We start from the raw sequence: 27,163 nt of genomic DNA on the forward strand, positions 1-27,163 counted from the left end.
TCGCAGTTGAGTGCTAATTTAACCATTCTGGGTTTATTTAACGTGCACTCAGATCGCACAGCACACTGTTCGCACCAGTCAAAGCACGGCCCGCATGGTCGGGACCGGAACCGGCTCGCCATACTTTGCTGTAGGACACCCTAATCACAGATCAACCTCAGCGGGGCGGAACAGCCCGATGGAACGTTTAAAAAAGGGCTCGACTGCCGAAGGCGCACGATTAAGAGCGTCAGCTCGAGTTTTAGAGAATTTAATCCCAGGTCCTCAATTATGGTATACCAACGTGTACAGCACAAAACAGCGATTCGTTTGGTCCCACCCGCACCTACCTATCTGCCCACCTCGACACCCTGAAGATCTCATCCCATGATAGTTTCTAGAGCCAGAGGTCATCTGTGCGAATACTTCGCACATGTTAGAATTCAGCTCGAAAAACAATTATGTAGTAACACGGCCAGCCGAGCCAGTTGGTATGACAGTATGTGGAAACAGCGCGAAATACAGCGGACAAGGAGCGCCCGTACAGTCTTCTCGTTCTAGGGGGGGGGGGGGGGGGGAGGCATCGTGCATTCGCTTTTCCGCAGTCCAAATTGGCTTCAGCGCCTATAGGAAACGGGAGAGAGAGAGAAAGAGAGAGAAGGCAGAGAGGTTAACCAGGAAAGCTTCCGGTTTGCTACCCTGCACTGGGGAAGGGGAATGAGGAGTTTAAAGGAGAAAGAAGACAATGATAGGAAAGGTAAGGCGGCGAGGAGCACAGTCACAGTTTCTCAATCAAGTTTGTGTCTCTCATAAAACACATAAGTGCTTTGAAGGCTTTGCCGTTAGACGCCTTCTGTGGCCATGGGCCGATGATTTTCTCCTCTGTGAAAGGACGGCTGTCAAGATGGTCCAGAGCCGAACGCAGCGCATATCTTTCGCTTGAAAAAGCAGGACACTCGCAAAGGAGATGCTGTGTGGTCTCTTCGCAGCCGCATCTTTCACAGTTAGGGCTATCCGCCATTCTCATCACATAAGCGTATTTTTTGGTGAATGCAACACCGAGCCACATACGGCACATTAGTGTTGTTTCGCGCCGCCCTTTGTTAGGGGGAACACGAAGGCGCAGCCCAGGGTCTAGTTCCCTGAGGCATCGATTGGAAAATTCTCCTTTGTTCCAGGCTGAAAGCGTTAGCTCCGCCGCTAATGAACGAAGTCGACAAGCTGCGTCAACTCTAGATATAGGAATGTTCACTGTAGTTCCGTCGTTGTGTGCAGAACGGGCAACTTGGTCTGCCTGGTGGTTTCCCTCAATGCCGCAATGTCCAGGTAGCCACTGGAAAATTATATCATGACCTTTTGATGTAGCGTCGTGGTATAGCACGCGGATCTCTGCAGTTAGTTGGTCATGTGATCCACGACGTAGCGCAGCTTGAACGCCTTGAAGCGCTGCTTTCGAGTCCGTAAAAATGGACCAGACACCTGGAAGTTCCTGGCCGATGTATTCAATAGCTGCACGTAAGGCAGGCAGTTCCGCACCAGTTGAAGAGGTGGGGTACGTCGTCTTGATCCTCAGCACGATGGACCTCGACGGTATCACTACGGACCCCGCGGAGCTTGTTGAAGCAACTGAGCCATCGGTGTAGACGTGTTCACGATTATTGTGCATAGAATACAGGTGACCCAACGTCATTTGCTTCAAGGCAGGCTTCAATAATATATTTAATTTTAACTTGTGGTACACGTTTCGCGCGCAGCTGAGGCGCGCGTCATTAAAATAAATGACGCGTGCCTCAGCTGCGCGCGAAACGTGTACCACAAATTTAAATTAAATATATTATTACTTGAAGACATACAAACGATTGGTAAGAGAGGAAGCGTGAAGGAACGAGAACAATGTTACACTAAAACTGAGACCCGCCTTTTTTTTTTTTTGTTTCTCATCTTGGCCTGACACTGTACTTAGCCGCAGGATCCTGAATCGATTTCATTTTTTTTATAGCCAGCAGCCAGTGTGCGGAGAAGAACGCATCATTAGTTACCTCTCCGGCTTTTCCTCTTCTTGCGGAACTCGCCGATTCTTTAATGGCCTTCCGCGTCCGCACAAGTTGCAAGCATCGGACGATTGCTTTCTTAACGCTACCGTGCCTGTTATCCCGCAAATCCTGTGCCGCTTACCAGTCTCCACTTCGTTTTCGACTCCTTGAACGAGTTGGGCTTCCTCTGCGACACTAAGTCCGCTTTCAGCTTCTCCTACCACGGCTTTCCAGAAAAACGATCGACTGTCCGGAAGGGCGTCTAAAAGAAGGCATCGAAGAATGCTGGAACAAAATGGACACGCGGGAATCCGAGCGGAGAGTAGAGGGGCAAGGTTTGAGGTGCGCCAGAAGCAATGAAAAACAAAACAAAACAAAAAGAAATATGGCGCTAAAGAGTAGGCTTAGACGAGAGGGGGCGCTTATTCCGACCACCGGACCCCTAGCGGCAGCTTCCGGAGGCTGCCTTAACTTTTCCATTAGGGACCGGAGTGGATGTGTCATTCCTTCTCATTAAAGAGGGATTTACGGTTCCGACAACCTCTCCGAACCGCGCCTAGAATACTGTTGCTGTTGCTTTGTTATCGTGTACAAGCCGCTAAGTATAGGAGCAAAAATGAAACAAAAAAAGCAGGAGCTGCACCGAAGAGGGGGGTGGGGAATATAGGGACTAAAGAGTGAGCCGCGATTGACGCCAGGCATTTGGGCTGCGGCGGTGGCGGCGGCGGCGTTGTTAATGGTTCGGGCAAGGGTGAACCGACGGCCGCTGGAGAAAAATATGGCTGCTCGTGTCCCATTAAGTGCGAACGTCGCACGCGGCGAGGCAGATTTCTCGACCGGGCTGCCACCTTCCGATGAACGAGGGCGAAACCGGGTAGGCGGTGGCGTATAACCTTCCTCTTCGTAGAGCGAAATTATTTGTCTTTTAAGTTTTGAATTCACACACTTCACCGCTCTTTGTTTCGTTTCTCCTCTTTGATACCGTGACATCTGGCTGGCAGTTGGTGCGGGCAATTTCTCAATTCCGACATCGCGAACACCCTTGTTCCTCCCAGAACCATTGCTTTATATGTAAACTTCATGTTACGCGGCGCCGCTTTATAATTGCTTCTGTTCAAGACAAATACATCGGACGAAGGGATCTTCTAAGCCTTTAACGGCTTTGCGGTGAGCTCGGTTGGGCGCGACTTGTTACGCAGCACGTTGTTTTCATATTTTAGTTTAACGAAGCGCTTTGAATAGCGAATTTTTTGCCGATGTGTCCGGACCTTGTAACGAGATCACCGTGACGGATTTTTTTGCCTTGCATAAGAAGGTGTAAAGCTGCATGAAAAAGGGGACCACTTTTCCAAGCTGTAGTGCTGGCCTTACCAAAGGAATTCTTGGCACGTCTGGTTGGTGCGACATGGGCGAAAACCAATCAGCTAGCTTTTGCTAGGGACTATGCTGCACAGAAGGTAGTCGAGACAGACAAAATCTAAAGATCACCCAGACTTGTTTTTTCCTGACGAAATTCTGAAAATTGTATATTCCAGCGTTTATAAAATAGCTGCTGGTTTAGTTATCTTGTTTCTATTTCATCCGCCTCTCTACCCACCCACATCATGGCACATCTCAGCTAAACAGTTAGTTTCTGCGCGTGCTTGAAGGTACTTTGCCTGCCTGGCCTATTTGTATATGCAGGAAATGACAAGCGTTCCTTCCGGATCCATATCCGGGTGAAATGTTTGACACAATAGTAAAATATTCGCTGTTTTATTCAAACTTCAAATCTAGCCATGTTCTCGAAGCAGCGAATGAATTCTATAGGAGTGACTCTCGCATATTAACATGGTATTGTGGTATCTGTCTCGTGGTAAAGACGGCGCCGATCAGGGATGTGCTTGATTTAGATTTTTAAGTGATCACTTCCGCAGCTGGCATTGTGTAAACGAGAACAAGGCTATAGTATTAGCTGCTCAGAATGCAAAACGTCTAACTCATCACGGAGCTAAGCTCCGAAGTTCTTTAAGCTTTTTTTCAAATTTTCACAAGTAAGGTGGACTGGCAGTAAACGAGACTTGGCACACTGGCTACTCGAGGTATGCAGGAACCATTTATATAATGGGCCGTCGCGACGAATTAGGCTGCCAGCCGTAAACCGATGTTCCACTCTGCGGCTTACATTGTTTGACAGAGCCCTTGCTTTCGATCGTAGTAGGTGTCCAAAAGAACTGTTCTGGACGGGATATCCTGCGCCGTTAAAATGGCGATGCTTTTTAATTGCGGACTCACGAAATATGAAAAGTGAGGCCGCAAGTTCTCTACAAAATGTGTCCGTAAAGAACAGTGTGTACAGGTAGAGTTCGATGTTATGGAGTGGGAATCAAAGATGTCGATTTAAAAGTTTGGGTAATTGTCCAACTAGGCTTTCGCCTTCACATGTTCAAGAAGTTCTAAGCATTCTCATAATTTTTATTAACATTGGTAGTAAACGTAGCAGCTGTTGCATAGCTATAAGTATACTAGTAGCAGCTGTGGGATTGGGCGGCAATCTGTTGTAGAGAAAATTATTGTAAATTACAACATCACAATTTAGTCGTAGTGTAACGACGTTTAGTTCAACACAGAACTAAGAATGTGCTGTTTGTTAACTTTGTTTGCTCGAAATTATTTATTTGGTCTTAATTAAAACATGAAAAACCATGGCTATGGGTGATTAGTTGAGCGTGAATCATTATCAAATGCTGACCTTAGAAGCCCCCAGTTTTAGTGTACGATTACGGAACATAGGAAGCAAGCATGAATGCGTCCTGCATTCAACCAATCAAAACCAAACTTAAACCCACCATAACTACGACCTTGTTCCGAAATTGTCAGCTTTGGTTTACATCGAGGTAGGCAGCCTGTACATAAGCTGACCGTAACGGTTTCCGTGGTGATCGACGTCGACAGCCTGCACACTACAGTAGGTGGATACACTAAGTGTTTCAGGCGAGCCTGAAACTAATCTTTAAAAACAGACTTTTTAAAGACACGGCTTTTTCGGCAGAGTAATGTAAGTATTGGAGGACGTAAGGAAACAGGCGAATCATGTTAACTAGTAATATGGTTAGCTTATTTCTATCAGTCATGTTTTAATCATTACAGATACACACCTGATATCAATTAGGTATTTGTTGTTGACTGTTGATAATAGCCATATCTGTCTTCGGGATTTGGAAAACACCGCTGTCCTTGGCTACTGTGGCTCAACAAAGTTTGACCGTTTCTATCTCAGTTTGACAATGATGATTGATTGATTGATTGATTGATTGATTGATTGATTGGTTCACAGGAAGGGAAATGCGCAGTATCTGGCCTTCCCCCTCCTGCCGAGGAAAGGGCGAGAATTACACGTGACACATGTGCCGCGGAGGGACGTTTAAGGCCGAACTACGTAATAATAATAATAATAATAATAATAATAATAATAATAATAATAATAATAATAATAATAATAATAATAATAATAATAATAATAATAATAATAATAATAATAATAGATTCACAGGAAGGGAAAGTCATCGTATATACCGCACTTGTTCTTTGTGGACACCAGAACCAAGCCGTAAAAGAAGGGATCAAGGTCGGATTGAAAGTGGATAGAGAGGAGGTGCCTTAGTGGAGGGCCGCGGAGTAATTTCGACCACCTGATGATCTTTAACATGCGCTGACATTGCGCAGCATATGGACGCCTGCCTCTCCGTTTCGTCACTGTCGAAGCGCCAGCCGCCTGCTGTCGGGTTTTAAACCGAACCAGTAGCGTTTCTTCGGCTCCGTGTTGGCGCCTCGGCTACCGCCGTCGCAGAGATGTGGCAATGCCAGATCTCAGCGTCGGAACCGCAAATGTTTCGCAGGCGGGAAACGATGGCAATCCACTCGTGGGCAGCGTTTTCCGCCTCCACAGGCGCCGACCTTTTCCGCGAAGGCAGAAGCTCCTCTTCTGTCCTCGCTCCTTCCACGCCTTTGTTCCCCTTGCCTCTTCTCTTCCTACCCAATAGATTCCCGTCTCCGCTGAATAGGACTATTCTAGCTACGGATGAGGGATAATTGTTCAACGTTGCAGGATCCCTCAATGCCTTAGCTTGCAGATGCCAGTAAATATGCCATCATGTGTTTGATCACCCCCTGTTGTTGTTGAGGCTGTAGGAAGAAGGAAAAGAAAATGCACGAGCCTGCTACTGGCTCTGTAGCTGAGCCACCTCCGCTGCCTCGATCACCCCCTCCTGCTCGCTCCTAGCAACGACTTCCGTGACGAGACGCTGACGCGACGCCAAAAAAAAAAAAAAAAAAAAAAAGGCGCGCGCATCTGGGTTGAGGTCTTAATCGAGAGACTTTGATTTGCGGACACACGACTTTCGAATTGCGCATTAAGAGATGCATCTTTTTTAATAAACAGCGCTGGTTATAATCATGTTTTACGTATTATAAATCAAACTTGATACTGGCATTACTAACGGTCATTCACTATTCATATCCGGATTTGAAGTCAAGTTCGCAGCTATAATACTTTTCATTCATGTAATATAGTTCACCGGCCGACCAGTTAACATAATGACGTCCTTTCTGCCCCCACCAACTTTAGTTTGGCTATGCTACAAGAGGCATTCTTTTATGTGAAAACTATAGATGTTTAACCACACTTGAAAAAAGTCTAACGAGCGTTAGGTATCACTGCTGCCGCTTCGAGTTTGACTCGCTTCCGCGCATGGTAGGCTTCTCGACTGCCGGCTAGCCTGGCTCTTCATGGTTCGATGGCTTCAAAGTCCTGTCTGGCACAGCTGAGGTCTCTGCCTATAGCCAGTTGGCCTGCATATCTGGCGTATTTACCTAGGTTACAGAAAGGAGCGGTATGGTTGGAATTTCATGAAGACGATCAAATCCCGGCCTCGGCGGCAGCTTTTCGATGGAGGCGAAAAGCAAGGTGCCCGTGTGCTGTGCGATGTCAGTGCACGTTAAAGAACCCCAGGTGGTCGAAATTTCCGGAGTCCTCCACTACGGCGTCTCTCATAGCCTGTGTTGCTTCGGGACGTTAAACCCCACAAACCAACCAACCATCGTGGAAGACAGTTCGACTAGTTGGTGTGTATTCGTTAATGACTGCGACTTTGCAACTAGCGTGGAAAAACACAAAGGACAGCGGCAAAAGGTACCGACGAGACAGCACGCTAGACTTCAACTGATAAGGCAGGGGATAAGTGCATGAGCACACCCTCAATAACCCCCACGCAAAAAGATAATGTATTTGTCAAAACACTTGCGCGTCACCTTGGTTTAAATATTTACCCTTTGTTATGACAACGTGCTTCTTCATAAAGGAAAGTGGGATGGGGGGGGGGGGGGGGGGGACAGTTTTCTCAGCATGCGCCTAATGCGAGTGTATAAATTTTGTTAAGTATGTATTAAACGTCATTTAAAGTCTAGCATGCTGTCCCGTCGGTACCTTTTGTCGCTGTCCTTTCTGTTTTTCCACACTAGTTGCAATGTCGCCGTAATTAACGAATTCACGAAGACGATAATGTTTACTGCACATCTAGAGACTGTGTTGCTGTTTTACATGAGGCGCGCTCGTCTGTACCGATAGCATAGTGCTGTCGTGCCTGGCCATGACGATGAAGACGAGGACGTTCGGTGCACATGCCGAAATGACGACAACGATATTTGCTCCGAAACAACAAGCGGAACAGGAGTACGTGGTGCCATCTGTGGAACGCATAAGGTACTCGGTCCAGGAATAACGGGAAACCCGAAAATAAACGCAGTAGAGCTAACGCTCTAAAGGGTATTAAAAAATGTAGGCGAGCTTGCAGTACCTAATATTTTCAGGTCACAAGACACACAAAAGCCTCAAGTAGCAATTGCGTTTTTTTTTTTTTCGCAACACTTAGCTTTTCATGCCGCTTTCTGCGGGCTTAATGTTGTCGAAAATGTGGCTTTTCGTGGTCGCGAGATCCAGTACTTTTAAAATTTTTTTCAATCTAACCAAATATTCAAGAACAGCCATCCATTGCAGCGGCTTTGTTAATGTGTGCGATACACCTCTGCAACGTACGTTACACTCTCAATAAAATTTTCACGGGTATGATGAACAAAGGTGTCGGCATGTCTCACTGCCATCCTTTTCCTCCACAAACTGGGGAGGCCCAGGAGCTTGAACATATACGTTGTGTCATCTTCGTTCTCTGCAGTTAAAAAACCTGATTCCTGAAAGAATAATTGGTAGTTCCTTTCTAACCAAGCCTGTCTGTACTGGCGTGTTTTAGTTGTGTATTGTTTGAATTGTCTGAGGAGGCTATAAGGAAAAAAAATAGATACAGTAGCTTTATGAAAGTGCACGCGGAATGTTATCCACGCACATGCGCATAACCTTATGAATTAAGCGTTACAATTTATATATAAATCCGGTTAAGGTCGGCGGGATAGACTGTGGACAAAAATTTTCGCGCAATTTTTGTTTTAGCTGGCGACGAAATATGACGCCTCCTGCTTACAAGATTCCTAGCCGAGTGTTACATATAGCTTCGAGGTACATTTTCACTTACCTAATGGATAATCACGAAGCGGGAGTCATTTATACTCATAACGCCACGAGCACAACACGACGCATAATTAGAGGGAAGTAATTAATGGTCCTTACACCTCCGATGCACAGGACTACTAATGCGCGACGTGGAAGCGTACTGTTTGCCGTGTGCCTGTTTTCGGCATTTTAATGCTCGCGGAGAAACTTTCAAATTCCGCGGTTCGTGTATTGTAATGCTGGCTCCCTGTATTTTTTTTTTCGCCTCAGAGCGGCCAGGGCTCTCAGGCTTAGCGTCAACATAACGCCAAGTGTGTTTGTGATGAAAGGCCGCTTTAATTAGCTGAGTGTAATAAAGCTTAACCCCTCGCCGTGAGCTGCATAATTAGCAAAAGCGGCAGGTAGTTCACATTTCTAAATTTTCATTTTTTCATCAGACCAAAACTAGTGCAGTAGTGTAATGGGAATACATTCCAAATGTTTGAAACCTTATCGAATAATATTTCTTACTTTACTAAGCCGCAGTTCGCACCAAAAACAAATTTATGAGAGAATTGCGTTGCGTTTTCTGTAAAAGTGTCGGCGATAAGAGATTTTTTTTTTTTTTGCGCAAATGAAGCACCAAATAATGAATGACCTTTAGCAGTAACCTATAATGGCGTCAGTAATCCACGTGCAAGCCTTCTGTGTCATCTGCGCGTGACACCGCCGAGGCATGGAATTTAATAATCTCTCATTGTCCGACTTGTCTGTGTTTCTGCACTCTTGTTGCTGCTGGTCCAATTTCTCCTCAACTCAGCAGGCTTTGCTCCTTAGGCAAGCGGCGAAGCCCATCTACGAAAAGTTTCAGTTTTAAATAGGTCTACTGTCCCCAACTCGCATCAATGTTGCACATAGAAGTACGAGGTCACTCCTTTTACACACATATGCGAAGGCGTCTAAAGTACGCAAACTGAATCTGCACACCATTCAAACGGCGCCATTTTACCGATCTCTAGCGTGCGAAAGCAACTTTGAAAAAATTAGAGCATTGCAGGATCTACATTGGAGTAATGCGAAAGTGCACTGATGCTACTGTTGGTTGCTATTGGTTGCTTCTAGTAGCTTAATTCATTTCTTGTTTGCCCATTTAAATGGGCCTTATACGCCTTATACACATCATCCCACATACCGTAAGACCGCGCCCTAACTACTGCGAGGAGTCGAGCCACAGCCCCATTTATCCTCCTAGCGTGATGTCACAAACAGCGAGCGCCCTCTCTCGGCTGCGACACAGCGCCGTGTAGGGCCTCGCTGCCACCATCCGATGGCGCGAGCTGGGGCCCCGTCTCTCGGTCTGGCGTGACGTCACACGGTCACGTGAAAGGTCATGTATGGAGGCGCCACGACATGCCAAAGGCTCGAACTGCTAGCAGTATTGCTTTCGCAATAAAACTTGCAAGGCGTTTAGAGGTCATGTTTCACTTGCGTTAGCCATCAGCCACGACCGCAGGCGCTGCTGTAGCTTTGATCTTGGTTCGTTTCCGCGCTTGGTAAGCTTGTCAGCAGCTGGATAATCTGGTTTCTCCTTTTGTATGGTCTCGGTAGCTTGTCTGACACGGCTGTGGTATCTGTATTTAGCAAGCTGGCGTATGTGCATAGCATATTTAACTACTTTAAATGAAAGAGCGGCGGAACTTAAAGAAGGCGACAATGTTCAGCGCACATGGCGAGAGCGTTCTGCGATTGGATCTTGATGAATTCGTATTTCCTGCACAGTGATAAAAAGACAAGACGAGGAAACCTTTATTTGCCAGTGTGAAGGTAATAGTCACCACCGACCAAGCTTAGTGCAAAATTGGAACACACTCTCGCGCCCACCTGGAGTAGCTGAAGAAACAGCGCGAGAAAATGTCACAGTTTCACACTGTAGGCTTGGTCGATTGCCGCGATATCATGGTGCTAGTATAAAGGCGGAGTAGAAGTCGCTCCACCGCCTTTGAGAGGCCTTTACATGGCCGGGGATAAAGACCATGGCCAGATTGATGGTGCAGCACTCCCAACCCTGCTCTCCCCCTAACCTCAACCCCACCCGGGAGGACTGAGAGGCGACTCTGCTTGGCTGCTCCGACCTACAGGCCCAGAAGGCCTTGGTGGAGCGCGCCCGGGCCGCGGCCAACGCCTCTGGGGTCCCTCACCAGGGACCCTACCTGGTCCTTATAAGGACCAGCCCCGTAAGGGTTGATCCAATCATACCTCCTTGTACAGACTCATTTCGAGTTATTAAAAGTCTTCACCACAACTACCACCAAAGCATGGTGCTCTCGTGCCTGAGCACGACGCTGAAGACAACGACGTTTGCTGCGTTGCGCGAGATCAAAAAACATGCGACGCAGAGTTTACTGCGCACAGATACGTGGCGCTATCTGGTGAATGCATGATGCAATAGGTGCAGGAAAAAATAGAGAATAACACGAAACACGCAAGTGGACAAAGCTAACGCCCTGAAAATGTTTTCATGGCGTTTGACATCATGAGCCCCCCATGTCACATCTCTAATTTTAATAACTGGTATTGGCTTTGATTTTACCGGTCTTGAAACGTGCCATTTAATTACGTGCCCAATAGGCTTTGGTGAGCAAGATAATTACATGAATTTTAGTTAACTGATGATCTTCCTTTCTTACTCTATCGCGTGAATAGAGTCCACCCTATAGCAAACGATAAACCTGCACAGACTGCGCTCAAGTATCATGCATAGTTTTGAAAAGGCACGACAAAACGGCCTCTGGATGGAGCTTCGAGGCCTTCAATAAATTTTAAACATATACGCCCAATGAAACTTTCAGAAGAGCATGAAGCTGGTCACATTGTTCTTAGGAAATTCGCAGAATGTCATGGTGTTAATGTGTGTTTTCAGTTCCAGCATAGGTCTCAGATGTTCCCCCTTATGGTTTAAAAAGGGCGGAAATAAGAAACGCTAAGCCAGCGAACATGTTAAGAATTGTATATTTCCAGGCACTGCTTACGTTTGAGCAATTTTACATGCATCCGACAGGAGGACGTGTGTGCGTGGATGCGCAAGCACCGAAAAAGTGTCTATCTAGGACATGAAGGTAATGCTGCCATAAATCTGCAATGCACTTCATGTTTTGGCCACGCAGATATTTACACTGGGCCACGTGAAAGCGAGTAAATTGCACGATATCACGGAAATCTGTGTGATGACGAAGCCAGAATATTTGGAAGTGTTTGCACCGTTTAATGGGTGGTAGTAAAGTTGTGACTTCCTTTAAAGCCCGATTCATGAACAGCCTTTTAAACGGACTTGTTTGCAGTAGTAGTATTACAAAGGTTAAAACAGGTTTACAGGCATATTTCCTGGCAGGAGCCGTCTACTTCCTGCTCGAGTCCGATTCGTGAACAGCGTTGTAAACGGGCTTTTTTGCAGTAGTAGTATTACAAAGGTGAAAACAGCTTTACAGGCATATTTCCTGGCAGGAGCCGTCTACTTCCAGCTCGAGTCCGATTCGTGAACAGCATTGTAAACGGGCTTTTTTTGCAGTAGTAGTATTACAAAGGTGAAAACAGCTTTACAGGCATATTTCATGGCAGGAGTCTACTTCCAGCTCAAGTCCGATTCGTGAACCGCATTGTAAACGGGCTTTTGCATAGTAGAATTACAAAGGTGAAAATAGCTTTACAGGCTGGATGGATGGAATATAGGAGCGCCCCCTTTGAAACAGGGTGGTGGCAGTAGCTATCATGCTCATTTTTCTCCCTATATCTTAAACATTGATTTAGAATGGTTAACTAAAGCACCATTCTATTTATTAAATTTTTGTTCCTACATTACTAACATTATGTCACTTCTCTGCTTTTAAGCCACGAATCTTCCAGTCGTTTTTTGCTAGTTTCCACCGCTGGTTTATTCACCCGGCCACTCTTATCTCTAAACCCCAGAGCTTCAGGAACAGTGATTGCGCCTGCATGAACTTCCGGATGGATACCATTACATTCGAGTATAATGTGGTCAATTGTTTCACTGGAGTTACCACATACAGCACATGCGTCATCTCCATTGTTCAATTTCTTTTTGTAGCTGCGTGTTCTAAGGCACCCTGATCTAGCTTTAAAAAGTAGGGCACTGCCTCTTGAGTTATCAAAGAAATCTTCCTTCCTGATCTGCATTTCCCACTTTCGGTATAATTCTACACTCTGTTTCTTTTCCATCGAATTTATCCAATTTTTACCTTCTGTGTTTTTCACCTGTTGCTTAATGCTCTTTATTTCTCCGTCCTTGTTACTAGCATACTTACTAGTTAGTTTCCTAGTTCTTTTCCTCCATTGTGAGTCAACGCTTTTTAAGTACAGGTATTTAAATACTTTAGCTGCCCATCTGTTACTGTCAAATTTCCTCAGGCGTTCCTCATATAATATTTTACTCTGAGCTTCCCGTACTTCGAAAGATGCCCAGCCCATACCTCCCTGTACCGCCTCATTTGTAGTTTTGCCGTGGGCACCTAGTGCTGATCGTCCAACGGATCTCTGATTTATTTCTAATGTCGACTGTACCTCTGATTTTAGGCACAAAACCGCATTTCCGAAAGTAAGTCCGGGCACCATAATTCCTTTCCAAATACCCCTCAAAACCTCATACATATTGTATCCCCACAATGCCTTATGCTTCATTATCCCGGCATTATTTCCTGGCAAGACTCATGTACTTCCAGCTCGAGTCCGATTCGTGAACCGCATTGTAGACGGGCTTTTTTGCAGTAGTAGTTCAACAAAGGTGAAAACAGCTTTACAGGCATATTTCCTGGCAGGAGCTGTCTACTTCCAGCTCGAGTCCGATTCGTGAACCGCATTGTAAACGGGCCTTTTTGCAGTAGTAGTATTACAAAGGTGAAAACAGCTGTACAGGCATATTTCCTGGCAAGAGTTGTCTACTTCCAGCTCGAGTCCGATTCGTGAACCGCATTGTAAACGGGCTTTTGCATAGTAGTATTACTAAGTTGAAAACAGCTTTTTACAGGCATATTTCCTGGCAGGAGTCGTATACTTCCAGCTCGAGCCCGATTCGTTATCATATGCTATTGTCCATGGCGGGATTCAGACATTCGCGTGGCTGCTACTTGGCCGTCGATTTGCGATAGAAAAGTTCACTTTCTAGTGCTGTGGGACGTCAGTGCACGTTAAAAAACCCCAGGTGCTTTGGGACGTTAAACCCCGTAAACTAACCTACTTTGCAGTCCTGGTCTTTTTCTGCGTTAGCCATTTCAGTGAGGGCGTGGGTTTAACAGAGTTGAAAATTTACAGTCACCGCGGAAACACCTTCGACACTTTTTCTAAAAACTAGTTTTTGACGAGTGTTTTGCTCAGAGAGGAGGGAAATCTGAATCGTATCGAAGAGCGCAACCTTCTGCAATTTAAGAACTGTGTCCTCGATACATGCGTTCGATACACTTCACTGAATTCAACCTCGATTTGTTTTAGATGCGCGCAGGTCGCACATTTGGATCACAATTTCTTAGATCCATGCTGCTTAGCAAAATAATGTGTCGTTCAGAAAACGTCGCGTTCGTAAACGTCCGATTCCAGCTTCAGTAATCTAATTTCATACAACGTCAGCATTATTTTTTGTTCACTGCATCGATTCCCAAAATAGCAGAGCTCCTCAGCAATCGATATAGACGTACTCAATAGGAGTCTGGTTCGTGACAGAAAAAGCACCCGATTCTCCTTGATCGATTTGGCGATGGCGCGGTGCTTTTCCGAGCAGCCATCAATTTTAGTACAATTGTTCCATGTTTTGGCTTCGAAGCTCGCAACAGTATGGCCGATAGCAAGGTACACGGTTATCCCGCCGGAGCCTTGAGCCGTGTGTCTATTCTGAGAGTGCATGTGGTCCATTCAATAGCCAATTAGCTGATCAGATATTCAGTTAATGGCCTTTCTTCTCTTGATACATCGCCAGTTATCGTCTTAGGCGAGAACGTAAGCTTCACGAAAGTGTTTCCATTTAAAGGCGATTTGCAGCGAATGCTAATTCAAGGCACCCTACCAAGCTGATTAGGCTACGTTGGTTGGTTTGGTTTGTGGGGTTTAACGTCCCAAAGCGACTCAGGCTATGAGAGACGCCGTAGTGGAGGGCACTGGAAATTTTGACCTCTTGGGAATCTTTACTGTGCACTGACATCGCACAGCACATGGGCACCTTGCTTTTCGCCTCCATAGAAAAGCGGCCGCCGAGGCCGGGATTTGATCCCGCATCCTTGGGAACAGTAGTCGAGCGCGACGTGGTCGCGAGACCATCGCATGTCGAATCGCGTCAACATCCCATGACGTAAACGTCACGTGCCACCACTTTGCTTAAGGCAGACATATGGATGCGCGCCCGTTGCCAGGGTTGTTGCAACCCAGTTTGCCACAAAGCTGTACGTCTAGACTTTATAGTCGTTCTTAGGTATGGGCAAAAGGCAGTCAGCACTACAGCGCTGTTTTCGTTCACTTTAACCATTACGCACAAACAGCGTGTGAATGTTGCGAAGGTAATTTAGTTTAGTTCTGGAAGGAAGGAATAAGTAAACTATCTTTGATTATCGCCTGGTTTCATTTATAAAGAACTAATTTGAAGCCGGCTGACATCGATCCCACTTCGCTCAGATTGTACCTGCCTTGAGTTTTTGCATGTTTTTACTTAAAAGCTGCTTGAGCCGGTCATGTGATCGGCGTAGGACACTATTATAATAACACTACATCGACATCTGCCAAAAGGGAGTGCTCAGCGCTCAACATGTGCTTAAAGACTTTTCATGACCTTTTCAATTGAGGTCAAAAAGTCACACTATTGTTGTTGTGGCTGTAGGAAGAAGGAAAAGAAAATGCACGGGCCTGCTACTGGCTCTGTAGCTGAGCTACCTCCGCTGCCTCGTGCAGACAGAAGAGAAAATAGAGAAGAAAGAAAGGAAAGAGGAAGAGAAAGACGCGCGCCGGAACCAAAGCCGTCGTCCACCACCAGCGGTGGCGTGTGCAATGACGGCCTACAACAGATAAAAAATTTGGTGCCAGGCTAGCCCCCGCCGCAAGCGGCGGTAACCCACTTGTACCAGCCCCGTCAGGGGAGAGCACTCATCTGTCACATGCTGTGCGATGTCAGCTCACGTTAAAGATCCCCAGGTGGTTGAAATTACTACGCAGCCCTCCACTACGGCTCCTCTTTCTCTCTTTCCACTTTCCCGCCGTCTTCCTCCCTTCCCTTACGGCGCGGTGGAGGTGTCCACAGAAAACAGGTGAGACAGTTACCGCGCCTTTCCCTTCCTATAAATAAATCAATCATTACGGGATAAGCTAATAAGTGAGCGCTAGGATGAGTGTTCGCGAACGAAGCAAGGGGAATCATGAGCGGGAGCATTTAACATTGTTCGGACACATCCTTAAAGAAGGAACTTAAGCGTCTCACCATTGTTCTTTTTATTTGAAAATTGCTTACTAATGGCTTGCGAATCACCCCAGGTTGATTCCAGTGCATTGTTCTTCGCGGCCCGTTCATACCAAACGTTTAAACTCATGTCAGCGTGTTTCACGACACCTTCCAGGTATATAGTTTGCCGGCTATTTATAGAAGCACGTGCGTTCCTGGGGAGCGCGCCGCATTTTTTACTGCTTCCCTCTTCGGAACACTCCCGACACGCACTCACTGCCCAATGAGTTCATCTCATCTATAACACAGGAGCCTCCAAAATGCACCACTCCCGAAAGCGTTTTTCATTTATTTTGTTATTTATTTGCATTGCACGCAGTGCTTTGACGGCACAATTGCAGAAAGGGAATGCATAATACACAAGCCGAGCATACATGGGCTAACCCGTTCTACAAAATACGTTTCAAAATGGAGCTTAAAACGCAAGAAGAAAAATTGGAGAGAAATTAACAGGGTAGCTACATGCGTGTTCGTCTTTTGTTCGCTCTCAGATTCTTTTAGGGCCGTCATTACAGACCAGTGTATCCGTGGCCTCCCTCTCCCAGGGTGTCAGATACGGCAAGGTGTCTGGGGCTGCTCGGAATTTCGGCGAAAGCAAATATCTTTTAATTGGCAGGCCACAAGCACGCCTCAATGGTGCTGTAAAAATTACACATAGCGACATAATCCGCATGCTTGGCATTTGTTATGACGCATGTAGGATAGCATCTTTGTTGTGGTTTTCCGTCTTAGACGAAGTGCGCAGCAAGGTGGCAACGGCTAGTGCTTTTGAACTACCCATTCTGGAGTAACGCTGCCTTGCCCACTCTGTTTTCTGCGGCCGAATATGGTACCTCGCACATGTAACGTATCCTCCTCTCAGGGTTTAACGTTCCCTTCAGTCTGTTATCAGCTCACTTTTTGGGGCAGTGCGCACGAAACTGGTATGCCGTGCGGCACTCGGCCAGCCGCGTTTGAAGGGTGGGTTCGCCTTCCCTTCTTTCTCTGTCTGCTACCGGCTGCTGGCTCTGCGCTGCCTCCTTCGTTTGCTGCAAGGAGATGAGTGCCCAGCGCAGGTACTCGCCTACTATTTTTTAGGCACAAGTGTTAGGAAGCTAGTCCTTGATATACCGCTCAACAGGGGTCCACAGGCTTTCCGGATACTGGTTTTTTATTCGTTTTTTATTTGGCCTTTCAGCGCCACGCCCGCCATGTCTGCCCGGATTTAGACATCTCGGCGAACAGAGTAGTTGAGTCTATGGGAACCTTACTTCTTCCGCTAGTGCTTGAACGCAGGCGAAGGGCGGATTCCATTTCTTGGTTATCATGCACTCGCAGCATCGTTTCTGCCAGGGCATTTACGTGACATTATGTGGCTCTTGGAGTAGGAGGTTTTGCCCACACGAGACCGGCTGCAAAGATGGGGCATTGTGCGGACAGCGCAGTGCCCCAATTGCCCACTTCAAGAATCTAATCGTCGCATGGCCCAGCAATACGTCGTTGGTCGTATCTTTTGGAGGGTAGTTCAGTCCGATTTCAGAAGTCTTTCCGTCAATCGATTTCAGATAAATGGCTGATGTCCTCGTGGTCGCTTCGCACGATTGCTGATTGTAGCTGGCGCGTTCGCGTTATGGCGCAATCGTTGTGAGGCTGTCGCCTCAAACCGGGTGCCGACGTGTGCTTTTCCCTGTTCTGGCGCGTATGCGAAACGAGATAGTAAGCTTTCAGGCTGTGGAAATTTTCTAATTTGGGGAGCGAGAGTTCCTTCGCCGATAGTCTTGTCCTTTTGTTTCCGTGTCGAATGGACGTGTCCGGGTGGTTTTCAGTCCACCTTGGTACATGTAATATAATGTAAATATCTGTCAGTTCACAGCTGTATATATCCCAAAACACATGTGTAATACACACTGTGTATGTGATTGCTGTATATGTTTGTACCTATATTTATTTTCAAATTATTGTACACTGTATAATTTCATTTGCAGTGTCATTCAAAACTGTATATATCATTACAATCAGTCAATTAATATTTTTTTTTCGGAATGTAAATAGGGAATTTTGATGTATGTCCTCTGCATATGGTATGCTATTTGCAGTGTCGCTTGTTAACCGTGTACATTTTCAGTTTTCGTCATTCGTCATCACCCATGTCGATGTATAGTGTCTACTAAAACGTTTTCTAAGCACTATCTTCTCTCAAGCGCACACCGAACCGTGTCTTATGCCCCCAAAATATACCCACACGGTAGGCTTCTACTGCCATCTTGGCCAGAATTGCATTCTATAGAGTCGCTTTCCTTTACCATCTGTCTCCCTTCACTTTGGGCGATCGGCAAAGCTCATCTTTCCGTCTTAATGTGTACGCAGCATGCGTCTGGGGCAAGATCTCGTTGGCGTTGTTGTTGTTGTGGCTGTAGAAAGAAGGAAACGAAAATGCACGGACCTGCTACTGGCTCTGTAGCTGAGCCACCTCCGCTGCCTCGTGCGAACAGATTTATTTATTTATTTATAGGAAGGGAAAAGCGCGCTAACTGTCTCACTTGTTGTCTGTGGACACCGCAACCGCGCCGTAAGGGAAGGGAGGAAGGTTGGAGTGAAAGTGGAAAGAGAGAGGGAGGAGCCATAGTGGAGGGCTACAGAGTAATTTCGACCACCTGGGGATCTTTAACGTGCGCTGACATCGCACAGCACACGGACGCCTCTTCGTTTTGCCTTCCTAGAAACGCAGCCGCCAAGGTCGGGTTCGAACCCGGGTACTCCGCCACAGTAGTCGGGCGTCTTACCACTGCACCACCCCGGAAGAGAGAAAATAGAGAAGAAAGAAAGAGAACAGGGAGAGAAAGACGTGCGCCGCAACAGCCGTCGTCCACCACCTGAGTGGTGGCGGGTGCAATGACGGCCTACAGCAGATAAAAATTTGGTGGCTGGCTAGCCCCCGCCGCAAGCGGCGTTGACTTCTCTCTGGCATGGGCATGGGTCGGTTAAGTGCTTGTTTCGCATCGCCAGTGGTTGACACTATGCGGCGCAGATGTCACTGGCGGGGCACATAAGAAGTAACGCTTCACCGTGAGTAGTCAGAACGGATGACTTCACTGGTTGGTCAAAATAACGTGACGTCATGACGACGCTTACTGGTCAGTGAGCAATGACTGATCCGAACATGGTAGCTATATGTGGATCTATTGCAAATGCAGTGTCATAAACTCAACAGACATGCTGCACCCGTACCTACTATTTCTAAACATTCCGGTGACATCCACAATTCCAAACACCGCTCCCTACACACTAAAGTTGTTTTGCTACAAAGTTACTGTGTTTGTTACTGCTGCTGCTTTATTTTTTTTTCTATTTGAGGAAAAGGAGAATCTATACCTGTGATCTTCCCAGACCTCGCTCTAGGCGTACTACTCACATCACCAGCAAAACCGTGAACGTTTCATGCTGATCAAGGGATTGATGCCTCGCTCCTCAGTGTGCGTACAGTACCGTCAGCGTGTTTCCGCTGACTGACATCTCGTGTTTTGCCTTCGGTTGCACGCGATTCGCGATGATCGCCGCAACGGTTGACCCCAGATAATGGGCTATCGCATTCTGAGTGACTGTCGTCGACGCGTTTCGGTTGGTTGGTTCATAGGAAGGGTTCACGCAGTATCTGTCATACTTGCTCTGTTTGCATTTGAACCGCGCCGTAAGGGAAGGGAGGAAAATGGGAGGAGAGTGGAAAGAGAGAAAGGGGAGCCATAGTGGAGGGCTACGGAGTAATTTCGACTACCTGGGGATCTTTAACGTGCGGTGACATCGCACAGCATACAGACGCCACTTCGTTTCGCCTCCAACGAAACACAGCCGCTGTGGTCGGATTCGAACCCGGGAACTCCGGCACAGTATGACTTCATAAAATTCGGCCGTGTCGTGGAGCATTGGGTAGCACCATGCCGATTTGTTCACATTGGTCTTTCCTTAATAGCGGCCTGCGTTATTGTGCATCTCAAGACGACGCGTCTGGACCGTGACCTGAGTTGTAGAGCTTGGAACAGGCACACGCTAAGGGCATCGTTCACCTCAAGCGTCTGTTCGTTTTTTATCGGAGGGGGGGGGGGGAGGGGGCGAAAGCGGGATAAGCGTCTTCAACTGCTCCAGGCTCGTATACAGTGCGTTCTTCGGTATATACGGGTTCTTGCAAAAATGCGCTTTAGCCGCTGCTCGGACATCAGACGCTGGCAAGTCTGCTTGTCAGGCCGCGTCGACTTCCCAATTCGACTGCAAGTAACGACCTTCCCAGGGGCCATTGTTCTCGATCAGCGGCCCCTCGCCGCGGCTGTCCCTTGTGAACGCACCCTTGAGGCGCCGCGGCCGCTTTTCGATGGAGGCGAAAAGCGTTAGTGCACGTTAAGTCAGTGCACGTTAAGGAACCCCAGGTGGTCGAAATTTGTGGAGTCCTTCACTACGGCGTCTCTCATAGCCTGAGTCGCTTTGGGACGTTAAACCTCACACACCACCACACCACCACCACCTTGAGGCGCGTTCCCACCGCCGAGAATCACTTTGATCGATCCGTTGCGTGCGGAAAGTCCCAAAGAAGTCGCTATTTACCTCGACCTATCGACCGCAGCCGGCAGCACAATAGATGTAGTAAACTACTCGCCATTGTGAACGGCCGCGTAGCGTGCGGCCAGCCTGGGAGGCATGATAGACATCGAAATAGATTGGCAGCGAATGTGACCCGGGCTCGAGCTCAACAGCTTTTGCAGTCCATAGCGAATGCCCAGCACCATACTTGTCCTGTAAAATGAGCGTAAGTTTGTAGCTTTAACCTTCCTTAAGCTTCTTCCTCCGTCACGAGCACTCCGATGCCGTCTCCACCAAAGCGAACGCGGCCACCACGGGAACGAGTGGCATAACACGTCGATTGATCATCATGGAATGACGTCATGCGTGAGGGCATTTCATGCAGGCCGCTCAACTTCCACATCATGTGCAGAAATAGCGAGCAGCAATGAAGAGTGCACAAGTGTTCTGGATACGGACAGCTAGGTGTACTTTCGCCTTCTGGAATTGTTTATTTGCATTCTCTGCCTGAATTCTGACCGGTAATATCAGATTTTGATTTCTTCCTTGCGTGGCTGTAGCGTTCGTGAGCCTATGCCAGTCGGCAATGGACAACCGCAGCACGAATAGCGCTCAATCAACCCATCTCTGATGATTTATCTTGTAGTAGTATAGACCAAATAAGATATTCAGATCCAAATGAAATATATTCAGCGCAAGAGCAGAAGCGAAAACGCCGATCCCGTCAACGCAACCCTGTATTTTGTGCCGCGGAGGTAAGTGCAAAAGGATGTAAGCGTTAAAACATAACGCTCTGTGCCGAAGCCACTGAAGCAAATCGGTTCAGGTGCAAAAACTGCAGTTCGATCTGCGGCAGTACAGGCGAAAATCTCCTTAGTAGCCAGTACGCAGCGCTAGGACCTGCAAGCCAATTGAGGCCGCACTCAGGATAGAGGCTGCGACCAAGGCATTCGCGAAATAGGCACTAAAAGACACCCTCTGAGCACTAATGTAGAGCTTCTTTCGAGTGAAAGCCAAACGTTGAGCAAACGGCACAGAGAAAGTTGGGGCAAGATTGTTCTGGCGCTTTTAGGTGCACTACAGAACGACGACGCCGGTAGTTTACCGGAGAAAAAATTTAGGGCTGCTACCGATAACGGAAGCAAGCCTTGGCAAGCTCCCGAGGCATCATTATCTGAGTAACAGTCCAGTAGTTGCACGGCTGGAATGATTTCGTAAGTTAAGACCTGCAGCACCCTCGAAGGTTTAGGCCAGTATTAACTATTCACTGGTTGCCGCCAATGTGAAGCGCCACGCACGTGCGCAGTTGTCAGCAGCTAACTCTGACTGCGCAGATTTGAAATTATAAGATTACTAATGCTGCAAGAAAATGAACTAGACATATTATGGCGGCGAAATATGAAACTGTTTCCTGCCTGCGACAGTTAGCTGGGAAAGGTTGAAGGTTACCAGATGACCTGAAAACAATATTGCGATGTCACCACTGATGCCAATCGCCTAGATGGCAGAAATGGCAGTAACTGAATTACAGTAATTAAATTACTGTAATTTAATTATTTTAGGGTAATTTGTAATGTAATGGATTACTTTTTCGGGTTGGTAAATTAGTAATGTAATGAATTAGTTATTGGTAGTAATTTTGCAGCAAAAGTAATTAATTCCTTTCGAAATTACTTTTACTAACGTGCGCCATTACTCCTTCAATAGACAACAAAGTAGAGTGCCGCAAAAGCTGGAGCGACGTGCGGCAAGCCGAAGCCAGCCTAACGGATCGGCAAAAGGAGACAGAGTTGAGCAGAACAGGGCGTCTGAGACCTCGTATGTAGCAGGGTTAGTGACAGCCGAGCAGAAGGATACAAGGCATTAAGGGAATGTCGAAGAGAGAGATGGTGCAAGAAGGCTAAAGTTGACAACTAGTTGGGAGCGCGGCGCAGTGGCACTCCCTGTTGCGTCGGCTAGGGCACAGTGGTGCCTGGTTACACTCGTCACCACGGGGCGAGAGAGGATAGGGGGGGGGGGGGATAGATGGTGGGCGGGTCTATGGCGTGAGCCACCGCGGCTTGAGCATTACTGAGCAGTGAGCACAAGGTGCCGATGTCGATTCTTGGGACTGAGGAAGTAATAAATAACCTGGCTTCTTCGGGCCCTAACATGGCGGAGACAGCACCGGGCCAGCAAGATGTTGGGTTCGCCGGTCATTTCACGACCGTTCGACCATGCGTCTGTTTTTTTTTTGTTTTTTTTTGCGGTTGTTTTGTGTTTGTAATGGCAAGGGCTGTAGGAAGGAGAGAAGGAATAGCTCTCTGGGACGGAATTTGGCGGCAAGACGAAAGAATGTGTGTGCTTTGCGTCTGGAGAGCAAGGTTTTGCTTAGTTTACTAGCTTTACTTAGGTTTTGCATGGATGGAAACTAGAAAGTAATTTAAAAGTAATTGAATTACTCAGTAGAAGTGACTGTGATGTAATTTCATTACTTTTGGGGAAGAGTAATGAGTAATGTAATTTAATTACTTTTTTGGGATTTCTGTAAAGTAATTAGTAATGTAATTTATTTATTTTTGGGATTTTCTGCAAATTAGTAATGTAATTTAATTCTTTTTCAAAAGTAATTTTGCCATGTATGCTAGATGGTACTGTTTAGGGATGCGCGGTTAGTAAAAATAAATTTAATGCCGAGAAAGCGCGTGCTGTAAGCTTTCGACGTCCTTCGCACGCAGGCAATTCTGCTGTTCACATTCATTGAAATCCGGGTTCGGCAGACAAGATTGATGCCACAAGCATGTGCCCAGGAGCCGAATGTCCGCGCCGTATACATTCCTGTAGTTATCGCGTTCCGCTGCTCAACACCACCTGCGGCTTTGTTCCAAACTCTTTCGCTTTCGATGTCATCTTTCCATCATAAACTGTCCTGTTCAGTCTCTGAACAAATCAATAAGCATGTATTCCTTCTCCGCTCACTTCCAACACATACCTTATGAAACACTACACACTGCCTTGCTGCACCGCGTATCCACAATTATCTCTCATCGTCTCCACCTCAAAGGCACTCATCTATCGCCGCCTTCAAACTAAATCGTTTCTTAGCCCTTCTATTCTCAGTCTTTGGCATTCTGCCCTCTCATCCCATTGTTGCCCTCATAACATTGACCGTGCTACTTTCTCCAATATGGTGTGGGTCAGTCAAGTCAGTTATCCTTTGCCTCATGTCCCCCATCTCTGCGTTGATGAACACAATGCCGCCCCGGAGGACCGCTGCCCGGGTTCCACCAGTGGCTGGCTCCCCGGAACGCAACAGCAGCGTCCTCCACCGGGCTTTGGATTACTACTCCCCCTATTTTTCTCCCACCACCCCTAAATAAAGATGTATGTTACAGCTACCAGAGCCCTGTCTTTTCTCATGCCTTTGTCACCCTTTCTTCTTCCTTCAGGAGTGCTGGACGGTTGTCGGCGTTGCTGAAGGCCCAGTTCGCTTTTTTTCAACTAGTGCAATGTCTGAATATCTGCTTTGCCCTTTATCTACATTTTTATTTTTTTTGGCTGCACATCCCGTGAGCCGTGGTGGGTTCATAGTCCGTAGAATATAAGCAGCTGTTGTTTTCTCACCAACTGGGCTCCTTCGTTGCCGGTGTCGGGGTTAGCTTTACATTCACTTCGCTGGCGATTTCTCCACATTTGTGCTAAAAAGAAAGTATTGTAATGTGCAAACATCTAAAGCAGGTCTTCCCAGAAGCGATGCTCAATTGATGAACTATAAAAGAACATAATACGAGCGACGCTTTCTATCGTCTCTATCCACGTCGTCCTGAAAGCATCAAGCAGCGCTTGTGTTGTGTTGCCTGCTCTCCGCAGGCAAGTTGGCTAAGCAACATGTCAATATGTACCGCTCAACGTCACCTCTGAATGTGAATTGTAGCCTTGTTTAGGACAAAATATTACCTTTTAATATGAACGGGATTTCCTAACGAATGGAGGCATTTCTTGGAACCTCTGCTCTGCTTGAACATGCGGAAACTATGTGTGTGTATTTGGTGCGTGGGATGATGCTATAGCGATATACCGCTTGAATCGCCGGCCCTGTATTGCAGGGCTGCCGCTGGTGCTTCTGCTGCTGTCACTGCTCCCGGTGGCGGTGGTGTTGCGCCACGCGGGCACCTCGTGCGCCTCGGCCCGGGAAGGCGTGCTGTGCGAGGACGACAAGCGGTTCGTGTCGCCCATGGACACCTACTGGCTGCACGACACCGAGTTCAACTTCCACGTGGCCCACTGCGTGCTCTTCCTGGAGCCGGGACTCACCGCGCCCTTGCTCGGCCAGCTCATCGTCGAACGCATTCTGGACAAGACAAACGACGAAGGGAAGCGCATCTTCCGCAGGCAAGTGCTCTATCCGGTTCTACTCCCTTTCGTCGGAGTCTCAGGTCGCGTCATTCACCTTCCTCACTCTGCCGGGCTCGGAATGGCTATTGACACACTGTGTTTCACACTGGGAAGATTGCCTTCGCAGCTCTTTATCTGTCTACTCGTTGCCACTGCAGCACTCCGTTGGAACAACTTCAACAGGTCACCAAGATTGCGCTCTCCCCATTACCGCATGTCTTACTTTGGCAGGCTGCCTCAAGTGTTTGCGAGACAGCTTTGGACTAAAAGACCGACTTACCGCATTGTTGCTACATAACTGAAGATCTCTTCATGGGTCCATAACGCTTACGCTGTTGCCACCAAGGTGAACGTTTGAACTCAACGTAGACCAACGTAGACAATCAAGAACCGTACTCACATGACTTTGCAGCCTAGTATAACGCAATAATGGACACACAAATTGGGAGACATTTAAATCTTGTCTTTCGAGGTATCACGTGACAGCGTTAACGGTGGTCGTCCACGGCTCCCAGCGCACATTAATTTTGCCATGGGCTTAATTTATAAACCCTAATTTGTGCCTTCATATAAAGGATAGTGTTAACGGCCTGCGTGTCCCAGATACTCCGGCGTCGGCATTGTCGGCGTAGCGTTGTAAGCGAAAAAATCACGAGCATGTCACTCTAAGGTGATAGTTTGCAGGTGCCATGAGTGAGCGCTTATTGGTCGGTGGGTTGTGCGACGTAACGAGATGGTATGCTGCGACAAAGTTGGGAAGAGCTGCCAATCAGGGCGGCTCATTTCAGGTGTGAAGATCAACTTTTCGGAGCTCTCGAACGTCGAGTAGGACACGTTATGCCTAAGCGTTCGGGTACATTTTTCTGGAAACTTGAATGGCTTCAGTTTGGAGGCGGGCAAGCTCATGTCTGTGAGTGATGCGAGAAACGAGTTTTTTGTGGGAAGGTGCGTCTGAAGGTGTGGTAGCTGAGAAGAAAGATGCTTCGCTCGAGAAGCTAGGGGGGGTGGCCATAAACAAAAAAAAAAAACGGAGATTCGGTGGTGGTTCGTTGAACGGCAGTCTTGTAGGCAAGGTGACAAAAGGGAATAGGGGGCGACGGAGTTCATCGTCTGGACATGCCTCGTCTGGACACCGGGAGATCAAGGCGTGGTAGGGAACGAGTGCGCCCATGCCGCTGCCCGAGCTCTCCTCCCCCGGGACTCGACCCCTCCATCCTCCACACCCGCCTATCTCGGCTCTCTGGCAACGTATGCGGAGAGGTTACAGCACTACAGACTCTCTCGCAGAAAATATCCACCCCCATCCAAGAGGCTCTCCAAAGCGGAGGAAGTTAGATGACGACGCCTACAGACAGGTACATATAACACACCAGCCCGTTTAAACACAATACACCCCGGGTTCTGCGACCCCAAATGCAAATATTCTGGGGAGAGGGCAGGTCTGCACAACATGGTGTGGACCTGCCCACACAATCCTCCAGATGACCCGAATGCGGTGCCAACAATTGAGGGGTGGGAGGCTGCCCTATCCAGCTCTGGACTAGAGGCCCAACGGGCCCTCGTGACACGCGCAGCGGCAGCCGCTGGTGTCCCCGGACTAGGGACCCCACCTACACACCTCCCTCCCTTAAATCTACTCAATAAAGTTTTTCACTCACTCACTCACAAGACTGGTGAGGAGGAAACTGGTACCCATCATCACGTCGGACGTACCCGTAGCTTGCACGCTCATCTCGCAAGCGTCGGCGACAGACACGTGCATGTAACATGACCGCGGATGCCGCAATAGAAACAAACTGGACGAGGTGGGAGTAGCCGCCAAGCACCATACACTGTTACCTTTAAACACACGTGTTATCCTTAAAGGCGGATTTTAATTATCCTCCAAATATTTTTTTACCTTTTAAATTCGTCCTCCACTTAGTGCGTGCTGTTCTAGTAGATGTGACCAATGAAAACGTACCGCTTGCTCTAATCTTTTCGCACTGCTTGCTTGCTTGAGCCTTTCATAAAGATGAACACCTAAAGCTATATTAGCATCTCAATGTATGCGCGAAATGTTCTCGTGTTTCATGCAAGAGGAAAAAATATGTCTCGGCAGTGACAAGAAATTTACGTCCGAGTAAAATAACATCGCGAAAATAGTAGCCAACACGTGTCTGAAAAATGTGTGCATTGGAATCGGACACAAACTGAGAAATATTTCTTTTTCTTTGTATTATT

The 27,163-nt window shown here is 47.3% G+C and overlaps 1 protein-coding gene across 1 annotated transcript in view; it reads left to right on the plus strand.

The window, feature by feature from the left end:
• LOC146174031 (uncharacterized) overlaps positions 1-27,163 on the plus strand; it is a 346,349-nt gene that overhangs the window by 221,610 nt on the left and 97,576 nt on the right. Inside the window, exon 4 of the mRNA XM_084583339.1 lies at positions 24,652-24,937. Coding sequence (XP_084439465.1) covers positions 24,652-24,937 — 286 coding nt within the window. The remainder of the gene's footprint in view (positions 1-24,651; positions 24,938-27,163) is intronic.

The sequence above is a fragment of the Amblyomma maculatum genome, chromosome 11 (genome assembly GCF_055883805.1).
Source record: "Amblyomma maculatum isolate TAMU_Amacu chromosome 11, ASM5588380v1, whole genome shotgun sequence".
NCBI lineage: Eukaryota > Metazoa > Arthropoda > Arachnida > Ixodida > Ixodidae > Amblyomma > Amblyomma maculatum.